This window comes from Microplitis demolitor, chromosome 7, assembly GCF_026212275.2.
Source record: "Microplitis demolitor isolate Queensland-Clemson2020A chromosome 7, iyMicDemo2.1a, whole genome shotgun sequence".
NCBI lineage: Eukaryota > Metazoa > Arthropoda > Insecta > Hymenoptera > Braconidae > Microplitis > Microplitis demolitor.
Window position 1 is genome coordinate 5,369,331 of NC_068551.1, and position 24,934 is coordinate 5,394,264.

Consider the following 24,934-nt stretch of genomic DNA (forward strand, 5'->3'; position numbering starts at 1 on the left):
TTTTTAAACGTACATTTAACTCTTTATGAGATTATAGAATTTAGTGTGGAGTTGTTGTAAACAAAGACGCTGAATATCGATGGAATTAAGTATGTATGTAACGTACAGTAACCGTGACAACGTAACCGTTTGATCAACACACACGAATACCACTTGTACTTTTGACTCAAATAGTTTTTATTTTATTTTATAAAATAACTTATTAAAACTTGTTTCTTTATTTTCAGTCTTATTCTCTGTTCTCTTCTCTTATTATTTTCTTCAGGCTATAGATCATTTGATATTTATGTGATTTAAAATTTAAAAAAAAAAGTAATAAATGATAAGGATGCTAAGAAATAAGTTTAAAATAAATAAATAAAATACTACTGTTATTTCAATCGTGACAATTTATTCCATTGGCGTATATAGTGTACAACAGCACGAAGCGGCATTAATTAGCTCGACATTGGATGAGTTGGATCGTGAATATGTTTGTTGTATATACGAGGACGATAAACTTAATATATAACGGCTTCATTAATAAGAACTAATGACTCAAGATCCACACTCGTGCGTTGGGCATCTGCGAACAGATCACTTGGTATGGATTCCACAAGGGATTCGTGCTTAAGAAATTTATTTATCTATATATATATATGTACACTACGGATACATATGTATATATTAATGCCGTATGTGCTTTATCTCTCTGAGCTTTTGCTTGCTCAGGCCATACTACCGAATTCAGCATTTATATTCGTTAGCAGACGACGCGAAAATTGCCCTCGATGAATTTTAAGTTAACGCGTAATCAGCTAAGATGAGAGAGATTTATTGTTGCGTGGGGTTTTCTCACTTAACTCTTTTGGATTATGCTTAAATATTTTTATTCTTATTAATTATTTATTATAAATATTTTATTTATCAATTTATCATAAATTTTATTTTTTATTTAAAAACATTTTCTTCTATTTCACGGTTAATTTATTTTAAAACTGCTGAATTTTTTAAAATCAAAGATAAAGATTTTTATTTTTTATTAAAACAAGGATTCATTTTTTTTATTTAGATCAATACTTTAATTAATTAATTATAGTTATCTTTTAGTGTATCTGTAATGGAACACTTAAATAACTTTACTTCGGAGTGAATTCCACTCCGAGAGAATTAAATAAATACACGGTCATCCGCTCCACATTTGCTCCGGATTTAAATCGCATTCACTCTGAAAAATTTTTACAGTGCATCGTTCTAAAGTTTGGCGTACACTGTAAAAAATTAGGAGTGAATTCGAAATGATTATGGATTTTACTTCAATCTAAATTCACCCGTCACTTGGAGTTTCGGAGTTTAACAAAATTAATCTGCACGTAGAGTAAATAAGGAGTTTGTTTTATCAGCTGAGTGATTTCAGAGTGATCTGGATTTTATTTTAATCTGTATTCACTCCAATAAGATAAACCCCACTTTGGAGTGAATTTTACTTCGAGGGGACTAAATAAACAAATAAACTCGAGAGAATCTCAATTTTTATTAAAAAATTTTATTAGAAATATTTTGGAGTTCTCTTCTTATCAAAAATCTGTTAGAAAAAAATTAGATGATGATTATAAAATTAAAGCTTATGATTGATAGATTCTGATAACATTGTTTGTAATACATTATGAGTTCAACCGGTAAAATAATCCCCATGAAAACTTAAATTTTGTTCCCCTAAAAATCAGGGGTTGAATTTTTTTTTAAATTCAAGATATCGTCGGTTTATTTTTTAACGAAAATTATTTGGGGTATTTTAATTTCCCATAGAATAATTATTTAAAAGTCACGAATAATTTGATTAATTACAAAACTAGAGCAATAAAAATAAAAAATTTTATTGATCTATTATATTAAAAGTACAAAAAAATAAATTTGATATTAATTCCGCACATACCTCAAATATAATCAATTAAAGTTCGATATTTTTTACCAAAATAAAACTAAATAGTTTAAAAATATTTAATTTAATAAAACATAAATTTTCTTAATTACTAAAATTAAAAAAAAAATATATAAACTAAAAATTTATAAATTTTTTTTACTTTATGATTTTAAAAATTACCAAAAATTTTCTACACAGTAAAGTAAAAAAAAAGTTAAATATTTAAAATAAACAAATAAAAATTCTTACAGCCTACAATTAAAAAAAAAACAACCATAATTTCAGATTGATATCAGTAAATAAAGTAGTTAACTATACAATAATTCAATTATATCACACGCAACATGCATAAGGGATAGCTTTAAAAAAAGTAACATCTGTTGTCTGTCTAAAAATCCACTAGCACCCTAAAAAAATTTAAAAATTCCCCCTAATTCTATTGAGAAACCACGAGTGAGCCGACGAACTCCTTATTTCCCCTGTATCCATTTAAAAATTCTCTTGCTCCTGTAGTTCAATTGGTCCCGCTTGTCAGCCATTTTGAAGCGCGCATTAATACGCCAGTCTGAAAGCAGGTGCGCGCGCACCCGGGAACTACTTTCTCCGCGTTTGAAGGACAATAGATGCCCAGACGTGTTTTGTGCGCGGTCGTGCTCGTATACAATTTTTACCTCGCGATCATTGTCTTTTTTTAAAACTTTATTTATTTATTAAACCCGCCAAGTTTTTAAAAACAAATAATCAAATTAACTGGACCGCGAGTGTACCATAATTAAACAAACAATTAAAACGTGTTAATTAATGTGTTTAATACCGAACAGTGTCTAGTGAATTTGTTTTCAAAGCTTTTTTTTTAATCTTAACAAAACGAGTTTAACTTAAAAATATTTATTGTCGTAATGTCGAGGTCCTGGTGGTTAAATGACGGATAGTGAGGCAGCTAAACGTTGCCACGGTGTGCCCGGGGCTTGATATGTGTGTTGAATGTGTGTTTGTGTGTGAAAATTTATTTATTTTATTGTGTGGATAAAAAATATAAATAATCCATCGGAAAAATCTAAAATGGAGCGACAAAATCATTTGGATTATAAGTCATCATTTTTTATAAAATTTATCCTAATAATTTTCGTCACCAGTTCAATAACACCTGTGTCTGGTGAGTGATTTATTATAAATATTACCTACTTGCTTTTACAGTAATTAAATTTATTATTAATTGTTTTAAAATATAAAATGACAGACGCTGCTGCTAAGCAACAGGTTATTTAAACGGCGCCGGCGCCGTTTTTAATTCAAATAAACGCTTGCGCTCTATACATACTATCAATAACCAGCACTGAAAATGTTATATTACATGAATACATTAATATCTGCAGACAATTTAATTATTAAATATCAACGGTAATGTTTTAACGTGTGTATTTATCCGTGTGGTGGCATTAGTATTCCCCAGTTGCGTCCGACATTGCTGGGCCTACATGTTAGGGACTTTTCTAAAAACATTGGGTCCTTGACAAGACCGGCTGCTGCTGGTTCTGCTCTTCCTTTCCTCTTCATATTCAATACGACCCTAACATTTTTTTTTATACAATTCATATATTTTCATTTCCTGTATATATTTTATTTTTCCCGAGCTCAAAATATTTTGGCTGCAATCATTGAGACTACGTATGGTCCATATTTGTTTGAATAATTTTTAAATTTGTCTTTTTTTTTTTTTAATGAGTTTGAATTTTTTGTTGTTTGAAAAATTTAATTTTGAGATGGAGGTGATAACAAAGATGTATAATACACGTGGGTAAGAATGGATCTTCCATTGGGGTTCTCAACTGCGTCTTGAAAGTGATACTCACAAGTTGATAATCACTGAGGGACAGGTGTCCAACCCCACTTTCTAGGAAGCCAGTCTTTCCCTCTGGTACGAGCACGAATGTAAACTAAAGTCTGTCTCTGCTTCGACATTTCGTGATCTGACACTTCTCGACCGGATGCCAAAAAATAATCTCAACACATTCTCATGTTGATTTTTTTTTAAATGACCACGAATAAATTTATTTTAGTTTCTAATAAAACAACATTGTTATCTATGAATATATATATATATATATCTATATACACTCAACTTTATTTTATCATATTCCAAGAATTTAAACTGAAAAATAATTTTTTATCTTTTAGGATCCTCACAGATTATACCTCCGTAGGAAGTTTGTTTTTGAATTATTAATTGCATTCAAAATTTTTTAAAATTTCATTTATCTGGTGACGTAATTCTCGTACCTGGATGTCAGTATTGAAGAAATGTTGATTATATATTTAAAAAATAAATATATCTATAAGGTAAAAGCCCCTATACTTGCTCAGTACCATTAGTTGCTCACTTTAACTGTTTAATGCATTTTTTATAATTTTTAAAAAAAAAAATTTCCACTAAAAAAATTGTTATTGATAAATAATTATTTGTGAATCTAAATATATTAAAATATTATGTATCAAATTATTTTATAATAAATTTTAAATTTAAATTAAGTGACTGTTTTCAAAATCGCGCATAACCGGGCATTTTTTACTTTAACGTTCGTTCGTTAGATTAAATTTAGGTTACGTCAAATTTTTTAATAATTGTTATAACTATATCTTATTAAATATATTTTTAAAATTCATGAAATTTAATATTATGAAAGAATAAAGTAATATAATTTATAAATTATTTGTCCAAATCAATAAACTTATGATAGTTTAATTGATATTGTCTTTGAGCGACTATAGGGCCATGTGTTGATCGAGTAATGGTACATGACAACTTTTAGTGAGCGACTATGGGTACACTCAAGGATCTTATTTAAAAAATTAATAATAATTAATTATCAAGATTATTCTTAAAACTAAAATTTTATTCTGATACTTAAAACTACAAAAAATAACTATAAAAAAAAATATGGTTTTTAATTTTATTTATTAATTTATATTGAGTGATTTGATCACTCCAATGAAAAGTGAGCGGGTATAGAGGCTTTTACCTAAAACGTAAAGAAAATAAAAATAAATTAGATGAATCTCAGCCGTAAAAATAATTTTAAACAAAATTGCACTTAAATGTGTACGTGAACTATAAAACCAGATCATTTAATTGCAATTCGTGCATTCAGAGAAAGACTATTACTATTACATATATACGTATATGTGTGTATGTATATGTATGTATGCGAGATAAGAGAGCGTAGGAGAGCGAGAGAGACAAATAGTAAATGGAGTATGCGAATTCCGTCTAGGTGTAGTGTGTGATGTGTGCACATGGTACACGAGGAGAAAGAATGAAGGAGTCATGGGTTACGTTGTGGTAGCCGCTCCCGAGAGGTCTGCAGATCTTTCTTACTTATATACTTACATTAGACAACCGTGCACTAGACTCTGAATACGGGATCGGTGGATTAGCTCTTCGTCGTCAGTTACGTTCTCAGGCTTTCTCTTCTCTCCTTAGAAACCGATCCTCAACTCTACTCGCAAACTACACTCGTTCATTCCCTCATATTGCTGCTATGTTAGCTGCTGATACTCTCTTACTTTGTCTCTGCATAAACTTTGTTAGCTAGTTTTGTGCTTTCACACGAGCCACGGAATCAAAGATGATTATGATGACGAGCATGAGTATATCTGTCGCCTTTTATTCTGTTACTTCATTGATTTAAATTATTTTAATTACAAGTTTTATTGCCAAACAAACTTATTATATTCTCCTCTTGCTAAAACGGCTATTCATTTTAATGTGAGAAGTTCTGTTTTATTTAAATAAATAATAATAGATTTGTTAACAATAAAATTTTAAAAAATTATCATGCAGTGGATAATAAATTAGTTGCGTATAGTAATAATTACTGATAGATCATCTTAATAGTAATTATACGTATGTAAGTTGTAGTCCATTTAAATACAGGAATGGAGTCGTAAAAGCTACGGGCGTAGATATCCTCGGTAGTTGGCGGTTGTTATAAACAGCAGCATATACCGCAATAGCCATAGCTAAGTCGTCTAGGGTATATTATCCATATAGGTGGACTTGAAATCAATTTGAAATTTACGATGCTTTCTTATTGGTATCAACATAATATAACAGCAACCGGTTATACCTGTTGAGTTAAATTCTAAACCGTTCCTAATAATTCTCAGGTCGGGTCGTATCCTATCGTACCTCTACTTACTCTATTACGTACACGTATACAAATATATATGTAGTACAATAGCTACTTATATTACTTTGCCGATAATAAAATATATGTTTGTCAATACAAGCCACAGTCAATCAAGTTCAATGAATTTTTACACTTACGGTGGGGTAAAATATTAATAAAGGCATTTTAAATTTTAATTTCGTGTATAATAATTTTTTGTAGTTTTTATGTATATATATATGTAGATATTATACGTAAGTAGAGATAAAAGTTAAGAGTGTAGAGGTAAAAGAGAGCCGGTATCTCGCGGCATCTGCTAACTAAAAGGGCAAGATCTTCCAGGGTTGGCATGACCCCCCTTCTCTTCTTTTATCTCTTTATTTTTAATTCTCTCTCATTCTCCTTATCCTTCAATATACATCTATTTATATATACATTTGTATTCGTCCATCTTGAAGTGAAGGATACTGAGCTTGAGCTTGAGCTTGAGCTGGATAAGAAGAAGAAGAAGAAGAAGAAGAAGAAGTCGAAGAGAAAGAATAATGCATTCGTCTCTCATTCGTTGGTTTTCTCTCTTATTTATTCTTTATCCATTGAATCTCGGTTTTTCATTCTGTCTGTCCGCGTCTTTCACTCAGAGAATCTACAGTTGGATATCTCCCGATGGGTACTCCTCTATCCCCTTCTAAGACCGCGTAAAACCGCATAATTAAGGACCTTCACTGGCAACCAGAGTGGGCACACGTCGATCCGTCGTTGTCGTTTCGATTCTCTCGTCGTCTGGGATATGTCTTACCAACTCCTCTACTTCATCTTCCTCTTCTACATCTCCTTTTCCTTATTTTCAGTCTCCAATCTCCAGTCTACAGTCTCAGTCTCAGTCTTGGCCTTCTTCTGACTCTTTATCTCATTCGATTTATTCTTATTCTTATTCGATATCTGGCAATATACTTGACATCCAAGCCATTGGAGAACTCCTGCTCTCCAGTTTCCTCCTCGTGCTATTGATGCTGATACTCTGGATATACTTTGATATGTTTCTTCCTTCTTCTTATTTTGGTTCAGCATCGTCTGATCTGTTCCTCCTACAGCAACTACTCCTGTTACTCCTGTTACTGCTGGGCTTGTCCTCTCAGTGTACTGACTTTAGCCTCAGACGCCACTGGACGATCAGAAAAGAGTATCGACCGAAAGGATCAAGGATTGTGCCGTCAGTCAGACTATGGACAGCTCGGCGCCCCCTTATAAACTCAAACTATCCTCTGATTTCAAGACTAAGATCCTCAGATATATTGTACATTCCTTCTGATTATATTCCTTGATCTCGTGGGACATTTTAACTCCAACTTGTTACTAATAATTTTTGTTTCCGTTTAAAAATTTTTATCATTCACAAATTGAGATTCTTAAAGTAGTTTCTACTAGAAATGGGTTCACTTTCATATTTATTATTTTTTTTTTTTTCATATTAATTGATTATGTTATACATGAATAAGAAGTCTTAGTAACTACTGTGGGAATATTTAAGAAAACATGTGGATTAAATTTGACGATTTTATAGCTGAGTAATTTAATCCAACACGATATAAATCGTACAGTGCAGGGCTTCTCTCTCATTCCTTGAGGTCAATGATGCGACGTATCCTATCGATTAATCACAACTTAACTCGTGTTGTATTACTTACATTAAGTTTTTCTTTTACTTTTTTAAATTCATCATTGATAAATGGTGAAAGGAGGTGTATGATGCTTAAGCACTTGATGCTGTGCAAGTTAAGTAAATAATTTAATTCCACTGTACTGGGTGATTTTATCAATCAATGCTTGATTACATGGGAATATCTTTAAATTCAATTATTTTATCAGGAAGTACTTTGTAAGCAAACTAATGGTCTGTTTTAGTTTACCTCAATTTATTTAACTTATTTCATTTTAAATTATTTAGGGGAGAGAAGGGACGGAAAATATTTAGCTTAATGTTTTGTAAGTTTAGGTGTGGTGCATATGTGGGAGGGAAACAAGACATTTTGCATCAAGTACATGGCGAAATTCATGGAGCGATAATTAATTTTTCACGCGTTCACTCACCAGGGCAAAGAGTTCCGTGACTGCAACTACCGACACGGCCTGTTGGCTCATATTACATGCTTGCACGACGGAACATGTATTACTTTTTTGTTTTTTTTAAACGACCTTTTTTCTTAATTTTATGTTTTATTGACACTTTTATCTCCGCGTTGATATCTAAATTAAATTTTTTCTTAATTAAAATATCCGATCGAAACGATAGAAAATTTTGACTCGAAATTATCCTGGAATTTTTAGAATAAAATCCGACATTTGTTGAAAAAAATTATAATAATTTTATCCTGCGAATGGGTGATTCTTATAAATGCATATTTAAATTTATTTGAATGTAAAGTAATTTTTAAAAATATGTACCTGAACGAAATGTTTTTTGCGCAACGAAAATGAAAAAAATTTATATAATTCGACTGCTAAAGGGTGACTTAAAGAGTATTTCCGGAGGTTGGGGGTGGCCTGATTTTCTGCTGACATACCAGCATTTATATTCGAAATATTTCACAAAAAACGTTTCGATCTTCAGTAATATTTGAAAATAAAAAAATATTTACTCATAAATTTTCCGTGAAAAATAGTTTTTTAAAATTAAAAATAAAAGTATAAAGCATATAAAATATATGTACACTCTATGACCGAATTATATTAACGCTATTGTATATTTCCGCGTTACTGAATCACTATAATAATAAAATATAAAATAACGGTTTTACGGAAATTGTGCAAGAGACTTCCCATGGACTTTAAGTTAGATAAAAGATGATGTTCCAAGTTGGAAAGAAAGTAATAAAGATACATTTATATTCAAGAGAATTTATGAATAAAATTTCCATTATATGATTTTCTTACGCATCATGTCCCTTTTAATTAAAATAAATAATAAACTAAATTAGACTTGTTTGTAAGGTTAATCGTTTAATCAACAAGCCAATAGGTCGAAAAATATTTTTTATCCGTCTTTTCCCAGATCAAACTTTACGCAATCTTCTTCACTTCATAGATTGTTAACTATTTGCAATATTATTATTAAACATATTACGAAATTAATTGACTTCTTATGTACTAGTTCTCCGATAACAGCTAATATTCTATCCAACGCCACTGAGGAACCTTACTTTTATATCATAGGTATTATATGTTATATGTTTGTGTTTATCAGATTTTAGGATATCTTATTGCCCTGTTATTGGCATGTACCTGAAGATCGGAACTTTTTGCGTAATGAAAATGAAAAAAATTTATGTAATTTGACTGCTTAAGGAAAGTCGACCGAAATTAATGTAAAAAGGATTTTCCAACTTTAAAATTTGAAACTTAGTATATATATAAATAAGTACTTTGTCTATGTATTCTCAAAATTTGAATATGATCCACCGTCTAGTTTTTTAGAAAAAAAGATTTAAAAATGACGTTTTTAAAGTTCTTATACACAGGCTCTTATGGCGGACAAGCTTTCGTCATGACTTATTAGATTTTTTTCATTATTAACCTCCCAAGCTTAAGAAATAAAAAACCACATGTCATAAACTTGAATATTTTTAGAATATGATAAGATTTTAGCAAATTAGTGTTACCGTTGTAGTTATTTAAATAATTCAAGTTAAACTTTATTTTTTAATCTCGTTCATCGACAGAGATACATATTATTGAGGGTTTGGCAACGTTGCGAAAGCAGCTGAGAGAAAAAACAAAGATAGAAATACATTAAAAGAGAGACGAGATTAGAAATAAATTTTTCCCGCTTTAATTTGAATATCGATGTTCAAGAAGTTAGAATGCGCTTTTGCCGCATCTTTTTATAAAACCATATGAGTCAAAAATAACCAAGTCATTTCATTACTTTCTTTAATTAAATAACTATTAATTATTAATTTATGAATTCGTTATGTTATTATAAATTAAAATAAGAAATTTTTATAACTATTAGAAGAATTTAGCAAACAAAAAAATTCAAGCTACTTTGACTCACTAGTTTCGCTTGAACCTCCTTAAGGGGTAGTTGGGGGTGGCCTGCAATTTTCGGCTGACATGCTAGGACATGCGAAACATTTCAAAGATCTAATCCAATAGATTTTTTACTTTCCATTTTTTTTTTATTTTCATTCTGTAAAAAAAGTTCCGACCTTCACGTACATTCATTGGCTTACGATGGGCCTCGTTAAATAAATAAAAATAAAATAGACGGATCAAAAACCTTCTACTCATATATTTTATTAACATATACATAAATGACTCATCGATTGATCGAGAATCGAAAGTTTTGCGTATGTAAGGCGTTACAAGCATCTTTGACGTAACTTTTAACAACTCGCAAGTGATTTATTAATTGTATTAACTCTTAGTACAGTACAATACTCTTTAATATATACATATCCCATATGTACATTACAGTACACATAAGAGAATTAAAAATAATAATAATAAAAGATAGAACGAGAGAGTTTAATCATCTATCCCTTTTTATCGTGTCGAAGACCTTGGCCAATCGATCGGGCCCATAAAATCGGCAAGCAATTTAACCTCTCATTCGTTTCTCCACTCTTAAAACATTCGTTTCGATTATCCCATAAATATTCAATCGTTTTGTTTAGTACTTTTTTTTTTGTTTAGTATTTTTATCGTGTACTGTACTAGCGTATGGATAAATTCAACCGGCTGTGTAATAAATCATCTTTCAATATTGTAGGCATTAATATATACAATCGATTCAGTAATGTCTAATGTATAATTCTTATATATACATATATATATTATATAGTGAAGGATATAAAGTTGAAAAAAAATCATAGTTTAAAAATTGTCACTGATTGTCATTATTCGCCCACGCGACTTGAATCTAATGTAAGATCAAGATACTGTTCATGTTATTGATGCTGTTATAAATCTATATTCTATATATACTTTATATAATACGTATATATGTATCATATATTCATTTATATATACAACTTAAGTCGATTTATTGTTTAATCAGTTGCATAATTTATTTAAAATATAATTAAATTAACAGACAATAGACCTAAGTAATTATTATTATTATTATTATTATTATTATTATTATTATTATTATTATTATATGCCGTTCATTTCTCATTCATTAATGAATTTATTATGTAATAATAATTACTTATTATTTAAAATTAAAATTATGCTAAATTTACCATAATTATTTAAAATAAGGGGTCTATTGGTCTGTTTATCTATTAATTAATATTCATTAACATGCTTATGATAAAATTTTCAAACACCTATAACCCTCAGTTTTCTATTGGTCAAAAAAATTTCGGCAGATAAATTTCATTGGTACTTTGAGTAGCGAAAAAAAAATATTTTCACCAACCAAAAATCTGCTATTTTATTTACACAGCTTTTAAGATAATTTGTATAGTTATCATGATGTTAATTTTTCGTAGACCGTTTATTTAGTAATCGTTGCGCTATTGGTCTATTCAATAACCAATTCAGTTCGTTCCTTTTATTTATTTATTTGAAAGTAGTTTAGTATGTATACATTTTTATTGCGCAGTATATTTTTGGGGCCATTTAACATCTGAGTATTTTCAAAAAATGTGTCCTTAAGCGGATACAAAGGATATTTATTTTATTTTTTATCATTATTGAAATATCGTACGCTTGTTCTGTTCGTTTTTTTGTTATGTGTAATTTTCGTCAGTATATATATATATATATATATATATATATATATATATATATATATATAATACAACATAACATAACATAACACGGATGCGGCAAAGACGTGGTGTCTTTAGAAGAGTAACCCGATATGTCCACATCCGTTTCTTCAGTATACATTTTTTGATTATTTCTTTTCATCTTCATCTTCATTTTCATTTTTATCTCAGTCTCCATCTTCATCTTCATTTATATATCTCTATTTATTTAAAATGATTTTTTTTTATCTACTTTAGGAGTGCATTTAAAGTACAAAACAAATAATCCGTTTATTTTGAATATTTATGTGAATATATATATATAAAAATATGTATTATGTTATATTTGAAGTAGTAAAAAGGTGAATAAATAGAATAAAAGCCACTGGGGTGCCGACTTAGCCATAGAAAATGGATAACAAATCTTGATTTTATCAGAACTGTAAGCTAAAGCAACTACACGAGAAACTACTCGTTTATGTGGTACATATGTTGATTTGTTTGTGTGCAATTTTATTTTATTTATCCACAATAATCATTTTCTTTATTTTCAACTTAACATATAACTCCCAATTAAATTTTATTTTTTATTTTTTAAATACTACGTGACTAGAAATATTTAAATGCTCTTCTCTGCCTTTGCTTTGTTACATTTTACGTTTTTTTATTTTTTTTTATAAAAAATATATCCATGCATAAGGTTGTGTGCATAGATGTATGACTTTTAAAGGAATAGTTCCCGGGTGTCCTGTCGTCCGTTTAAAGTCCTTTGTATGAAAACTATCGATTGCCAGGTGTTTCTCGATAGGGCTCGGAAGCATGACGAGGCCCTGGGGTCTGAGGCTTCTCTCTCTTACGGCTAAAGGGGTCGCAATCGGGTGTTTTCAGACCGGTTAGTAGACTTATGTTTTGTGTATAACTTTTATGGATGTAGATGGGTACATATGGGTGTGTTGTATGCGGTCGAGCTAAGACTGGTTCGCGAAAAGGGTACATCGGGGGCCCTTACCGATCGACGCCTGAAGGCTTTGCATTTCCTTCCCAAGGTCGTACGTGCAATTTTGTTGATCCTTTATTATAAATTCAACGCGGAATTTCAAGTGTATGCATATAAATTCTTTTTAAAATTTTTTCTCAGGAAAATATTTAATTTTATATGAATTAATTTCTTTATAAAATAGTTGGAAATATTTTTTGGTTTTAAAATGCCGATAAAGAAAATTAGTGCTAATTGAAATATAATTTAAATACCGATTATCCAGGATGATCGTAACTGAAATTACGTGACGGTATTGGCATAAGAATGTATAGATATACAGAGAAGATAGATAGAGAAACTACTTTTGATCCATTACCCCCGAGGGATTTAGTATAGATTATAAAAGTTGTTGGTTGGTTACAAGTTTGATCGCTCGACATTATCATGTACCTAATTATTCTTCACCGGCAAACTGCACCAGACGCTACCGTAATTACCTCACGATGAGCCTGAGGATGTACCTGCCCGTAATGTCGTCGAATGGAGCGAGTGAGAATGAAAGAGAGTTTTAAAAAAATAAAATAAAATAAATAGTGAGACCGTGCAATAGAAGAGGATAAAAAAATTTATAAGGGTCCGAAAAAAGTCCAAGACAACCTGGGAATTTATTACTGCTCAGAATGACCCTAAGAAAATATAATTCATAACAATAAAAAATTATCCTCGAGTATAATAAAAATTCTCACTTTCTAATATTTGAAAGCCTCAGGATAATTATTATATCAAGTTTTTAAATCTAAATAATCTAATATAATGTTACACAAGTATTTAAAAGCTTACAATTTTAAACAATGCTTTTTTTATCACCATAAAATAAGTCATTGAGTTTAAAAGAAACAAAGGAATTAAAAAAAATGAAACACCGTTATAATTCTAATGATACTTTTTTAAAATGTTAAATATAATTACGGAGCTCTTTTGTCACTAATTTGTATACCGTTTATGTTTTTATGTACCCAAAAAACGTATATAATGTCTCAATTTACTTCATGTGACTGATATATATCTAAAATTATTAAAAGTAAAACAAATTTAAATGTCTTTATGACTGGATAGTGAAGTAGACTTGAAAGATGTCACAGTATAGATACACGATGTCATTTTTACTACAATTATTATGTGCACTGTTAAAAAAATTTTTTGAATTTTCAAAACATTGTATATAATGCAATAAACATATACATTTGTGTTTGAAGTTTCATCGCAAATTTCATATAGAATTTAAACTACATCTTTTTGAATTTTCAAATATATGTAGGTTTCGGACTTTCAAATACATATTTTTGAATTTTCAACAACTTTTTTTTAATTTTTAAAAAGATTTATTTATTTAAAAATTTAAAACCGTAGATTAAATTCCAAATGAAGTTAGCAATTAAATTTCAAGCAGAAATGTATGTGTTTATTGCGTTATATACAATGTTATAAAAATTCAAACGTTTATTTTAACAGTGTATGATTATATGAAAATTGAAGATATATTAGGTATATAAAGTTATAAAATGTTTATTGATAACTTTAAACTTTGTAACTATAAAAAAGGAAAATTTACACTTTGTAAATTATTATTATTTCTTTAAGAAGATACAAACATCATAAAATTTTTTTTTTATTAAGTATTGTTCTTAACGAATAATTATATTTTTTTTTTTTATTAAACGTTTAAAGATGTAGAAATTAAATAAATATTTCAAAGTTGAATCGCACTTTAACATTTGAAGCATTATCAAATTAAATTATTATGTTTTATTAACATTGTGCTATATTATATTACATATTTTATACACACACTTGATTACTGAACGCGCAGCACGTCACGCAGAAATTTCATGTTCAAGCATTTGAATTTTCAAACAAAAATAATGAAATTTGAAATAGAAATAGTAGAATTCAATACAACTTTGAATCTTAAACACTTACTTAGGAAATTAAAAAAATAAGTATACATTTTAAGTATATTTATTAAAATTTGTATTTTTGTTTCTTAATTTCTAATACTAGCTTAATTATTAAATTTCAAGCTTTTTTTTTTATTGAAAATACAATTCAAATATTCAATTTTTTTGTATAGTAATTTTCAAATTATTTTTAACAGTTAATATACTCTTATTTTCTTTGTCATTTATAATTCAAATTGAACGGTTTCTACGACTGCTGAATTATAACTTTTTTTTTATACTTTCTCATCTGCATCAACAGAAATCTGATCTGCATCAACAGAAATCCGTATATTAATATACGATGCAATTTTATTAAATTGTTTTGTTTCATGACCGACAATTTTTAAAATAATTTCTACAATTATAACATATATATATATATATATATATATATATATATATATATATATATATATATATATATATATATATATATATATATATATTTTTATGAGCTTGTTGAGCAAGAATATGATAGTTTGGTTACTGAGAAAAGGACTCAATTGAAGTATATAAGAATAAAAAGTGGAAAGGCGGTACATAGTAATGTATTTAATATATATATAGTATGTGTAGTATAGTGTAATACAGTATGGTATAGCATAAAAGATAATAATAAGAGAATGAAAAAGAAGTTAGGCGAGAAATACTGTTTTCTTGTGTTGCTTCTCGGTCAACGGCAGGTGCGAGACGTGCCGTCGACGTTTTCCTCTTTATGTACATCAGGTATATAACAAATATACATATTGTATGTATATATAGCTTTGCTTATATTCTGTACAGTAGGATATAGACTATATAGAGTCCTTTCAATGTGGTATGGGTTGACATTCGAGATGGGAAAACAGTGATTGGAATTTCATGACCTTCAGTTCAATGAGCTTTTACATTTTACTACAACATTTTGTATTATTTATTGCACTTCAGTGTGAATTCATAAATTTTATTAAATTTTATATTTTATAAATACTATTTTATTCATAAAAATTTGTAGACACATACTAATATATATATTTCTATATATATATATATTAATAGAAAATATTGGATACGCTCTACTGCTAATTATGCAATCATTGAACTGACCTTTAACGGTGTAACTTCTAGTCGACGACGATTCGCACGCCTGTTCTTAACTTTATCTTAAATTTGTTTATTTATTTAATTTTTTTTTACTAAGAAAATAATTACTTAAAATTTTTAAATAAATAAATTTTAAATAATTAATTATCAATAATTTATTTGATTTAATATTATTAAAACATATTTATTATACTTTCTAAAATTAATAGAATGAATTTATAATTTGAAACACTTAAAGAAAATAAAAAATATATAAATAATATTTATTTGCGGTGGGTAATGGTGATGATGATTGCGACAATACGCGTTGGTATTTAGGGTCAACTTCTTATAGAAGAGTAAAAAATATATGTAGGCGTTACTATTGATTATATATGAGTCTAAAGTAGCTTTAATGTTTACTATTTAAAATAAACTTAATTATTATTATTATTATTTTTTATTTTTGCCGTTGCGGGTTTAATTATTTTTTATACTCAGTACTGAGTTTGAAAGATGGTATTTTTTGTACAGCCAAGGAATATTACACCGGAGATTGAATCTCCGAAGCAATAATTTCAATGTCGTTCCGGACTTCCCTCAAATAACTTTTAGTCGTGCGGATCTACGAACCGAACTAATTAACTTCGCGGTTAGAAGAGTGTCCCTTTGCATAATTACGCGGTCCAAGCAACCTTTTCAACCTGCAAACTCGTTCTCTTCTACTCCCTCGAGGCATTGTTCTTCGTGGTTAAAACAACAATGTCTTTTATTTCTTTTGAAAAATTTATTTATTTCTTTGTTTTGCTTAAACTTTCTATATAATTTTATTAAATTGCCTTTGAGTTTAACAATTTATTTAGTTTTTTAAATTATACATTTTTTTGTTGAAGTATATATATATATAGGCAGTATGATGGGTAAATACGAGTTGAGAATAACAGTTATGTCGGTGTAAGGGGAAACCTAAATAGGGGTTGAGTTGGGGTTGAGTTTATGCCAAAGACCTCCTGGTTTCCGGTGTTTGGTGATACTTGATGTTCCCTGCTACTCTATGTGTACAACAAAACATAACAGAATATCTGTACATTTAACTATTCTACATACGCGCCGCCACTGGACTAAAAAAAGGACTCTCCAGTGCTCATAACACACGCCCATAACTCTTGACACACACGTTTGCACAATACCACACACAAGTTATTTATACAGAACAGAAAAAAATGAAAAAGACACCCGGCATTTTCCAAACAGTCGCATAAACAATTTTAACTATCGTTTATATTTTTAATTTTCTTCTCAATGTTTAATGTTTTTATTCATTTGCTAGTTTATTGAAAAGGAGTCTATCCAAATTATTTTACTGTCCTTTTCCTTCTTATAGTCAAATTCAATCGTGTACCTGTAGATATTTTCATTTTTATCGGTCATCTATTCAATCTTTCATGATTTGAAATTTTAAGAAATTAAACTTGAATGAATTTAACATCTTCCGATTCATTGATTTGAAATTGATCCTCATGCTTGCGATAATAAAAAAATTTATAAAACTATTTAAATTAATTTTTTTTGTGGCGAGTTCAATATTATTTTAAAATTTATTTTTTAAAAGATCATTTTTCAATTAAATTTTTTGACATTTTCATTCGTATAACCTCAGCTTCCAATTTTGTAATAAATTCGCTAAAGAATATGCTGGTGAATTTTTTTCAAATTTTAGAAATCAAAATATCTGAAATTATAATTGATTTTAAGGTCAATTTTTTACATTTCAAATTTTGCATACATTTTATCTTCTTTTTTTTATACCTTATATTTGCATCTTTCCACCTTTGTTCAATTTTTCTGTTACTCCAAACCTTTTTTTTTTTACTTAAAGTATGATCTTGAAGTTATGATCCTGAAGTCAGCAGACTATTAGTAATTTTCGGATTTTTTTCAACAAATAAATTACAAAAAAAAAAAAAAAAAAAAAAAAAAATGCACTTGTAGAGAGTTTAAAAAACTACAGGTACAATTTTTTCAATAATTTATTGTCTAAAAAACAATTCCAAAATTTCTAGGCGCCGGCTAATTCCAGTATCATCTTGAAATTTAAAGACAATTAGCAATTTTCGGATTTTTTTGTTTAGCAAATCAGTTACTCAAAAAATTTTATAAAAATATGCACATGTAGAAAATTAAAAAAACTATAAGTGAAATTTTTTTAAATACTTTTTGTATAATTTATCATTTCTAAAAAAAACTCTAAAATTATTTTCATCATCGATGATCGGATCTTTCGTTGTCTTGTGACATAAAGAGTCCAGGTCTGGATCCAATTTTCCTTTTGTTAATTAAACTATTAAAGCTGATTATTAAAGAGAAAAAAAAATTTATGGATTTGAATTTTATTTAATGACAAAGAAAATAAGGATTTAATAAAAAAGTCTATGGGAATTTACGTTGGCAAGATAAATTTAAAGAAAAAAAAGTTAAAAGTAGGTAAGAGGACAAAGGAGTCTTAGTTTATACTTGGAAGGATCCGGGAATATGTAAGAATGGGAGTAAAGAAGAAACAGCAAGCGGAAAAGAAGCAAAAAGAAGATCTTAAAAGTATTGTATATCGGAGGTCGAGCAAGTTCTCTATAATACTACTACTGCTCGATCGTTTGGTCGAAGAAAAGATCGATACCAACAGGCTCTTTACTACTCGGTAGCATGATTTTAGCTAAGATAATTTCTTAGCGATGTAACATCGAGATTTTTATCTTAAACTTTTAATTTTTTGTAAATTATTTTTTTATATAAATCTATTTTACGCGACTTAACTAGAAATCTGTTTGAATTATTTGTTAAGCTAGTACGATCGATTTTAGAATTTACGTGCAGAATTTTATGAAACTTGACATATTGGTACATTATAACAAGATAATGAACCAGAAAAAAAGATATTAATATTGAAAAATGTTTGCTTTAACCATTAATTTTTATGGGGAATCACCGATAATTTCATTTGACTAAAAGTGACGTTCAAATTTAAATGAAAGTGGTATCAACGGAAAGAAAAAAAATGTTTAGAACATTTTGGTTAATCATAATCTGAGCTTCAGAACTTGTGATAAGAGTAATTAGTAAATAATTAAGAAAAATGGGTTATGTTACGTACATATGGCAACGCCGCCAAAAAGTTTATGATGGGCGGGAAATTTAAACATGCATTAAATGCGGTGTGTGGGGGTATCAGTGTTATACACAAAGCAACATGTTATTTTAGTAAACAAACATATGAAACCAATAATTTGTACAATAGATGTTTGCGCATGATTTGATATTTTGAGTTACTGTACGCATACTTCTATCTCATTTTATTTTACGCGGCGTTGGCAAATATAAATACTACGGAAGTCAAATTACACAAACCACACATTTGACACTTGTGGTATCGATAGTACTATCTTAAGTATTTAAAAATTAATTTTCATTGAAGTCTGTTTTCAATGCGTCGGTGATAATGATCCAATGATGTAATCGGTGACTGAATTATCTTAAGAAATTAAAAAAAATGATAATAAACAATAAACCGTGCGATATTATACACACGTAGATAAAAACAAGTGTATTCACATATGTAGTATTTTTATTTATCTTGAAATGGTGGTTGGAACTACGATGTTGTTATACATATATATAAATATATATGTATATATATTTATATATGTGCCGGCAAATTAAGTCCCGCCGGTCGTTTTCCCCTGCAAGAATTAAAATTAATTACGAATTATAGGTCCGCGTAATTACTTCGAGACAAGACTCACGTGGGAGAATTGTAGAAAATATATAAATGTTTCAGTAGTAGTTTGTTGGTGATATATATATATGTATATATACACTACTAGGTCAGTAACCTGACAGTCGTTTTTAAAATCATAATAAAAATCTATAGATAAATTATAAATTAAAAACAATTAATACATTTTTTTAATTTTGACGGTATATATTTATTTATTAAATTAGTAGTTATTTGCCATAAATCAATCATTATCTGACATAAATATCAAATATCTGTTGGCTTACATTGATTAGTGTTGTAACGAAAAATAAATCAATTTATCAATCGATGGTTTTAAAATTTCTCTCCTACTTAAATTGCCTCGATCGAAATTATCGGGGTAAACCGGAAACAAAACAGCTTCTTTTAAATTTGCCGTGTAATTCCAGGTGATGGGGCGCCCGTTGGGCAAAAAATCAAAAGCGACGTTAAAATAAAATAAAATAAAAAAAAAAAAGTAATAAGAGAAATCGAATAAGCGAGAAGAGTAAAAGAGAAAACCAATATACAGTCCGTTTAAAATTTCAAATAAACCGTAAACCATTTCGGCAGAAATCAATCGCGTGGCTCTTGTTACCTCAAATTTATGATCTTGACTTGACTTGGTGGATCTTGTTAACCCGCTTTATTTTTATAGCATTCTGTTATTTTTTTATTTTTTTTTTTTTTAAATTTATTTTATTATTACATTCATACCTCGCTTACAAACCGTACCTTTAATACTCCGTATAATTTTCTAAGTATTAAATTACACATTAGCATTACACGTATTATCCAATAGTCATTTCAATTGAGTGTTTTATAAATTACTAAATAACCTTTTTATTGCTAATAAGTATAATATTTATAAATTAAATGATCAGATAGAGTCATCAAAATTACTTTTTTTTTTATTTTATTATTATTGCAATAAAAATTAAAATTCCCTATTCTCAACAATAATAATAATATCACACACACACACGCAACCAGTATTATTTTTTTATTTTTTGATGACGCTATATAAGCTCATCAGTGATTCGAATGCCAGCACGCACGATCTTCAACCTATCTATATATATATATTTATATATATATATATATATATATATATATATATATATATATATATATATATATATATATATATATATATATATATATATGTTAAAGCTTCAATAAAATATAATTATATTTTTGTCCGAGAGTAGAGAAAAATATTTTCATGTTGGTTAGTATTTTTTAAAAAACATAAAAGGAGGGATGTTTTATAATTGAGAGGGGATATTGTAGTATATATAGAGAACGGAAAGGGCCTATTTTGTAGGGTGTAATGTGGTGCAAGGTGGTGGTGTTTAGAGTGGGAAAGAAAATGAAAAAGGTCAGCCGTCGCCACAACCCACTGGCAGATGTTTCATTTCATTTTCTACTGTTTAGTTTTATACATGTGTATGTATTTTTATATATGTATATGTATACAATGTATGTGTATATGAATATATGTATGTATATGTGTTGAAAGTATACAGTTATGGTGTAGATTTGTATAGATGACACCCGCGCCCTTAACTCTATTGTAGACCAACGGCCACTGTACTCATAGGTTTATTTTGTATGATATGTCAGGTATGACACGAAGATGTTTATCCGCACTTATATGTTTGATATTAATGCCTGATAGAGCTGATATGTGTAGACCAGCTGCAGTTTTATAAAAAAATTTTTTTTTACTGCTTGGTTATTTTTTAAAATAACGTATTAGCGATGGGATTTTGAAATCTGAGCCACAAGATTTTTTTTCGAAAATTTAATGAGCTACTAAATTGTTATCATACATTTTTATGATATCTTGTATAGTTTACGTGGAATTTTCGGTTAAATAAAAAAAATTTTTTGAGTTTATTTTATGAAAATGGCAGACATCTGAAAATTTTAAAAATCTTAAAATAATAAAATAAAATTAAAAAATGGACTTTTAGAAAATTCTACAATCAGTTCATGCATTTTTTTTTTATTTTATGAATTTAATTGTTTAATTATTTTTTTATGTAATTTAAAAATTTTCTTATGGCTGCTACATTGACACTCGTGTTTATTTTTTATAGATTTAGAAATAAAATTTTTTTGCAATAAAAATACTGTGGAGTATATGAAGTGTATAAAATAAAATAATGGGGATAAAAAAATAAACGATGCAAAAATAGGACATAAATTCGCGGAGAAACGAGTTCGCATCGAATGTCTGTAATGGGCATTATAATACAATAGGGCCTGGTTCTCTTTTCTGCATTAGTCTTCATCTTATTTTTTTTTTTTTTTATTATTCTTTGTACCTCTACTTGAAAATTTTTTATACTGCACTTCTATCTTCAATGCCAATACAAGTTTAAGTTGGACGTCGGGTCGTCGTCGCTCTCTAAAAAACAATAAGGCTCCAAAGGGCCCAACGCCCCAATCGGACACAACAACAACACACTGAGCAGAGAACAAAAGGGAAAAAGGAAGAAAAAGAAAGAAGTGAAAGATTGCAAACGGGACCTGCTTCATTTAGGTTTTATTGGGGATCCCCCCACTTTTTTTTTTATTATAAATTTTTTTTTTCTTTAACGATGCAGAATTTTACATGACTTTATTTTTTCTAGCCATTAAATTTGATACTTTATTTGATTGATTTCCTCAAAATTAATTTAGAAAAAATTTTTTAATTTTTTTTTTTAATGAAAATATTTTGTCATTCTTTTTTTTTTTTTTTTTTTTTTTTTTTTTTTTTTTTTTTTTTGTAAGATGCTGATATTTTCATTTAAAAAATTTTTCTTAATGTTAATAAATTTGTTGCATTGCGTGTATGCATGCAGACACGGAATGCATTTATAAAAAAAAAAAAAAAGCGGGAAAAAATAAATCTTTTAATTCAGTATATAAAATATTTTATAGCGACATACGCTAACGAAGTACTAGAAAAATAAATTGGATGGATGAGTGCGAGATAAAGTGAGAAAATAACTCGTAAATTGCAATCATGAGATAGTTATAAAGAACCAACGATTTTTTTTTCAAATTTTTTTATTATTTCCAGATTAAAATTTCCTCTAAGTCTAATTTTATTGATAAAAAAGAAGGATAATAAAATCCAAAGTAAAGTTGAGATTTATTGCTCAGGTTATGTATTTTTTTAACGAGATTTCATTTTTAAAAACAAACTATAGCTAAGAATAAGAACAAGGTCTTGTCAATTTTCTTAAAACTATAAAATACAAGCGAACGTTTCCTGAGTGGAAGCTAAATCGTAAACTTATTTACAATCTTGAATACGACTTGAGACTGCAAGTATTGTAAAGAATTTTATTTTTTATAAAAAATATTTCTAAAAAAATGAATTTTAGTAGAAACTTTTGAAGTAAAGATTGATGGACCTTCTGTAAGGTAGATGGAGAAAAAATATTTTTTTAACGCTCTGTTGTAGCTTTCTGGACAACGGGTAAACATATATAATAATATGGTTTTGAATTGTTTAAGTGAACTTTAAAATTGTTGTGTAAAAAAAAATGTTTTTTAATTTTATTTTATTTCACTGCAAGTAATTTTAACACTTTCAAAATATGCAATTTCTTTTTTTATTTTTGTAGAAAAAAATTATTTGGCATGAATAAAATAAAAAAATAAATTGATTAAGGTAAAAGCCCCTATACTCGTTCAGTGACATTAGTCACTCACTTTAACTGTTTAATGCGCTTTTTATAATTTTTATAAAAAAAAATTTCAACTAAAAAAATTGTTATTGATAAATAATTATTTGTGAATCTAAATATATTAAAATATCATACATCAAATTATTTTATAATAGATTATAAATTTAAATTAAGTGACTGTTTTCAAAATCGCGCATAGCCGGGCATTTTTTACTTGAACGTTCGTTCGTTAGATTAAATTTAGGTTACGTCAAATTTTTTAATAATTGTTATAACTATATCTTATTAAATATATTTTTAAAATTCATGAAATTTAATATTATGAAAGAATAAAGTAATATAATTTATAAATTATTTGTCCAAATCAATAAACTTATGATAGTTTAATTGATATTGTCTTTGAGCGACTATAGGGCCATGTGTTGATCGAGTAATGGTACATGACAACTTTTAGTGAGCGACTATGGGTACACTCAGAGAACTTATTAAAAAAATTAATAATAATTAATTATCAAGATTATTCTTAAAACTTAAATTTTATTCTGATACTTGAAACTACAAAAAATAACTATAAAAAAATATGGTTTTTAATTTTATTTATTAATTTATATTGAGTGATTTAATCTCACTCCAATGAAAAGTGAGCGGGTATAGAAGCTTTTACCTTAATTATTAAAAAATTTTCCACAAGAAAAAATTTCAATTACATGAATTATTAAAACATACATAGATAAAAAATAACACCGTGAGTGATATAAAATTAGTAAATACTTGTTTTTTCAAATAAATACTTATGGTTGTTAACAAAAATGATGATATCGACATGAGATATTTAAGAGAATTACATAATACCTTGAGCCTTATTTAGTCGTTGAGACATTTTAAAAGTAATACGATTCCACAGGAGACACATTCTCTTGATATATCTGATGACTTTACGTGAATTTAAAAGGAGAGGAAAGTGCATGAAAGTGCTCAATACGTCGTGCTACATCTTCCACTTTTTATTATCATCTTTTTCTCGATCCTCTTGTATTGGTCAATTCAAGTATCTCGTTCTCGAAATTTAATACGTTTTTTTTTAATCCCGTCCTGTCTTACAGAAATGCACGAGAATTATTACAGATCAATACTCTCAATCCAACTAAATAATGTAAGAAAAATATTTATCATTTCTATTGGCAGTAGCCGGCAGCTGTCTTCTTAAACTATTATTACCGTCTCTCAACTACCGATTTTCAGACCGGTTTTCTTCTTACATCCTTCAGATTTTATTTATACGAATCTGCAATTTTTATCTATTCGAAAAATTTAAAAAAACAAATTTTTTGGTTTTATTGGGTCAAGATTTTAATTAAATCACGCGTGCCAATGATTGATCTTTCACAATATTTTACCGTGTATCACCGTAATCATCATCATCACATATTATATGTATATGATATCAGAGAATAATAAGAGGCGGCAACTAATACCAGTACGAAAGCGAGACGCATATTGGATTAATAAAAATAAATTTACCGAGACTCCCATGACGTGCGAAACGAATCAAATGATCCAAAGGGATTACCTTCATATTCTGATGG

General features: G+C 28.3%; 1 protein-coding gene across 2 annotated transcripts in view; it reads left to right on the forward strand.

Annotated features, from left to right (window-relative positions):
• The first annotated feature begins 2,551 nt into the window (after nucleotides 1-2,551).
• Nucleotides 2,552-24,934, forward strand: part of LOC103569561 (neurogenic locus Notch protein) — a 163,319-nt gene continuing 140,936 nt past the window's right edge. For both annotated transcript variants that reach the window (XM_008546905.2, XM_008546906.2), the window contains exon 1: nucleotides 2,552-3,059. In XM_008546905.2, coding sequence (XP_008545127.1) covers nucleotides 2,966-3,059 — 94 coding nt within the window. In that variant the 5' untranslated portion in view covers nucleotides 2,552-2,965. The remainder of the gene's footprint in view (nucleotides 3,060-24,934) is intronic.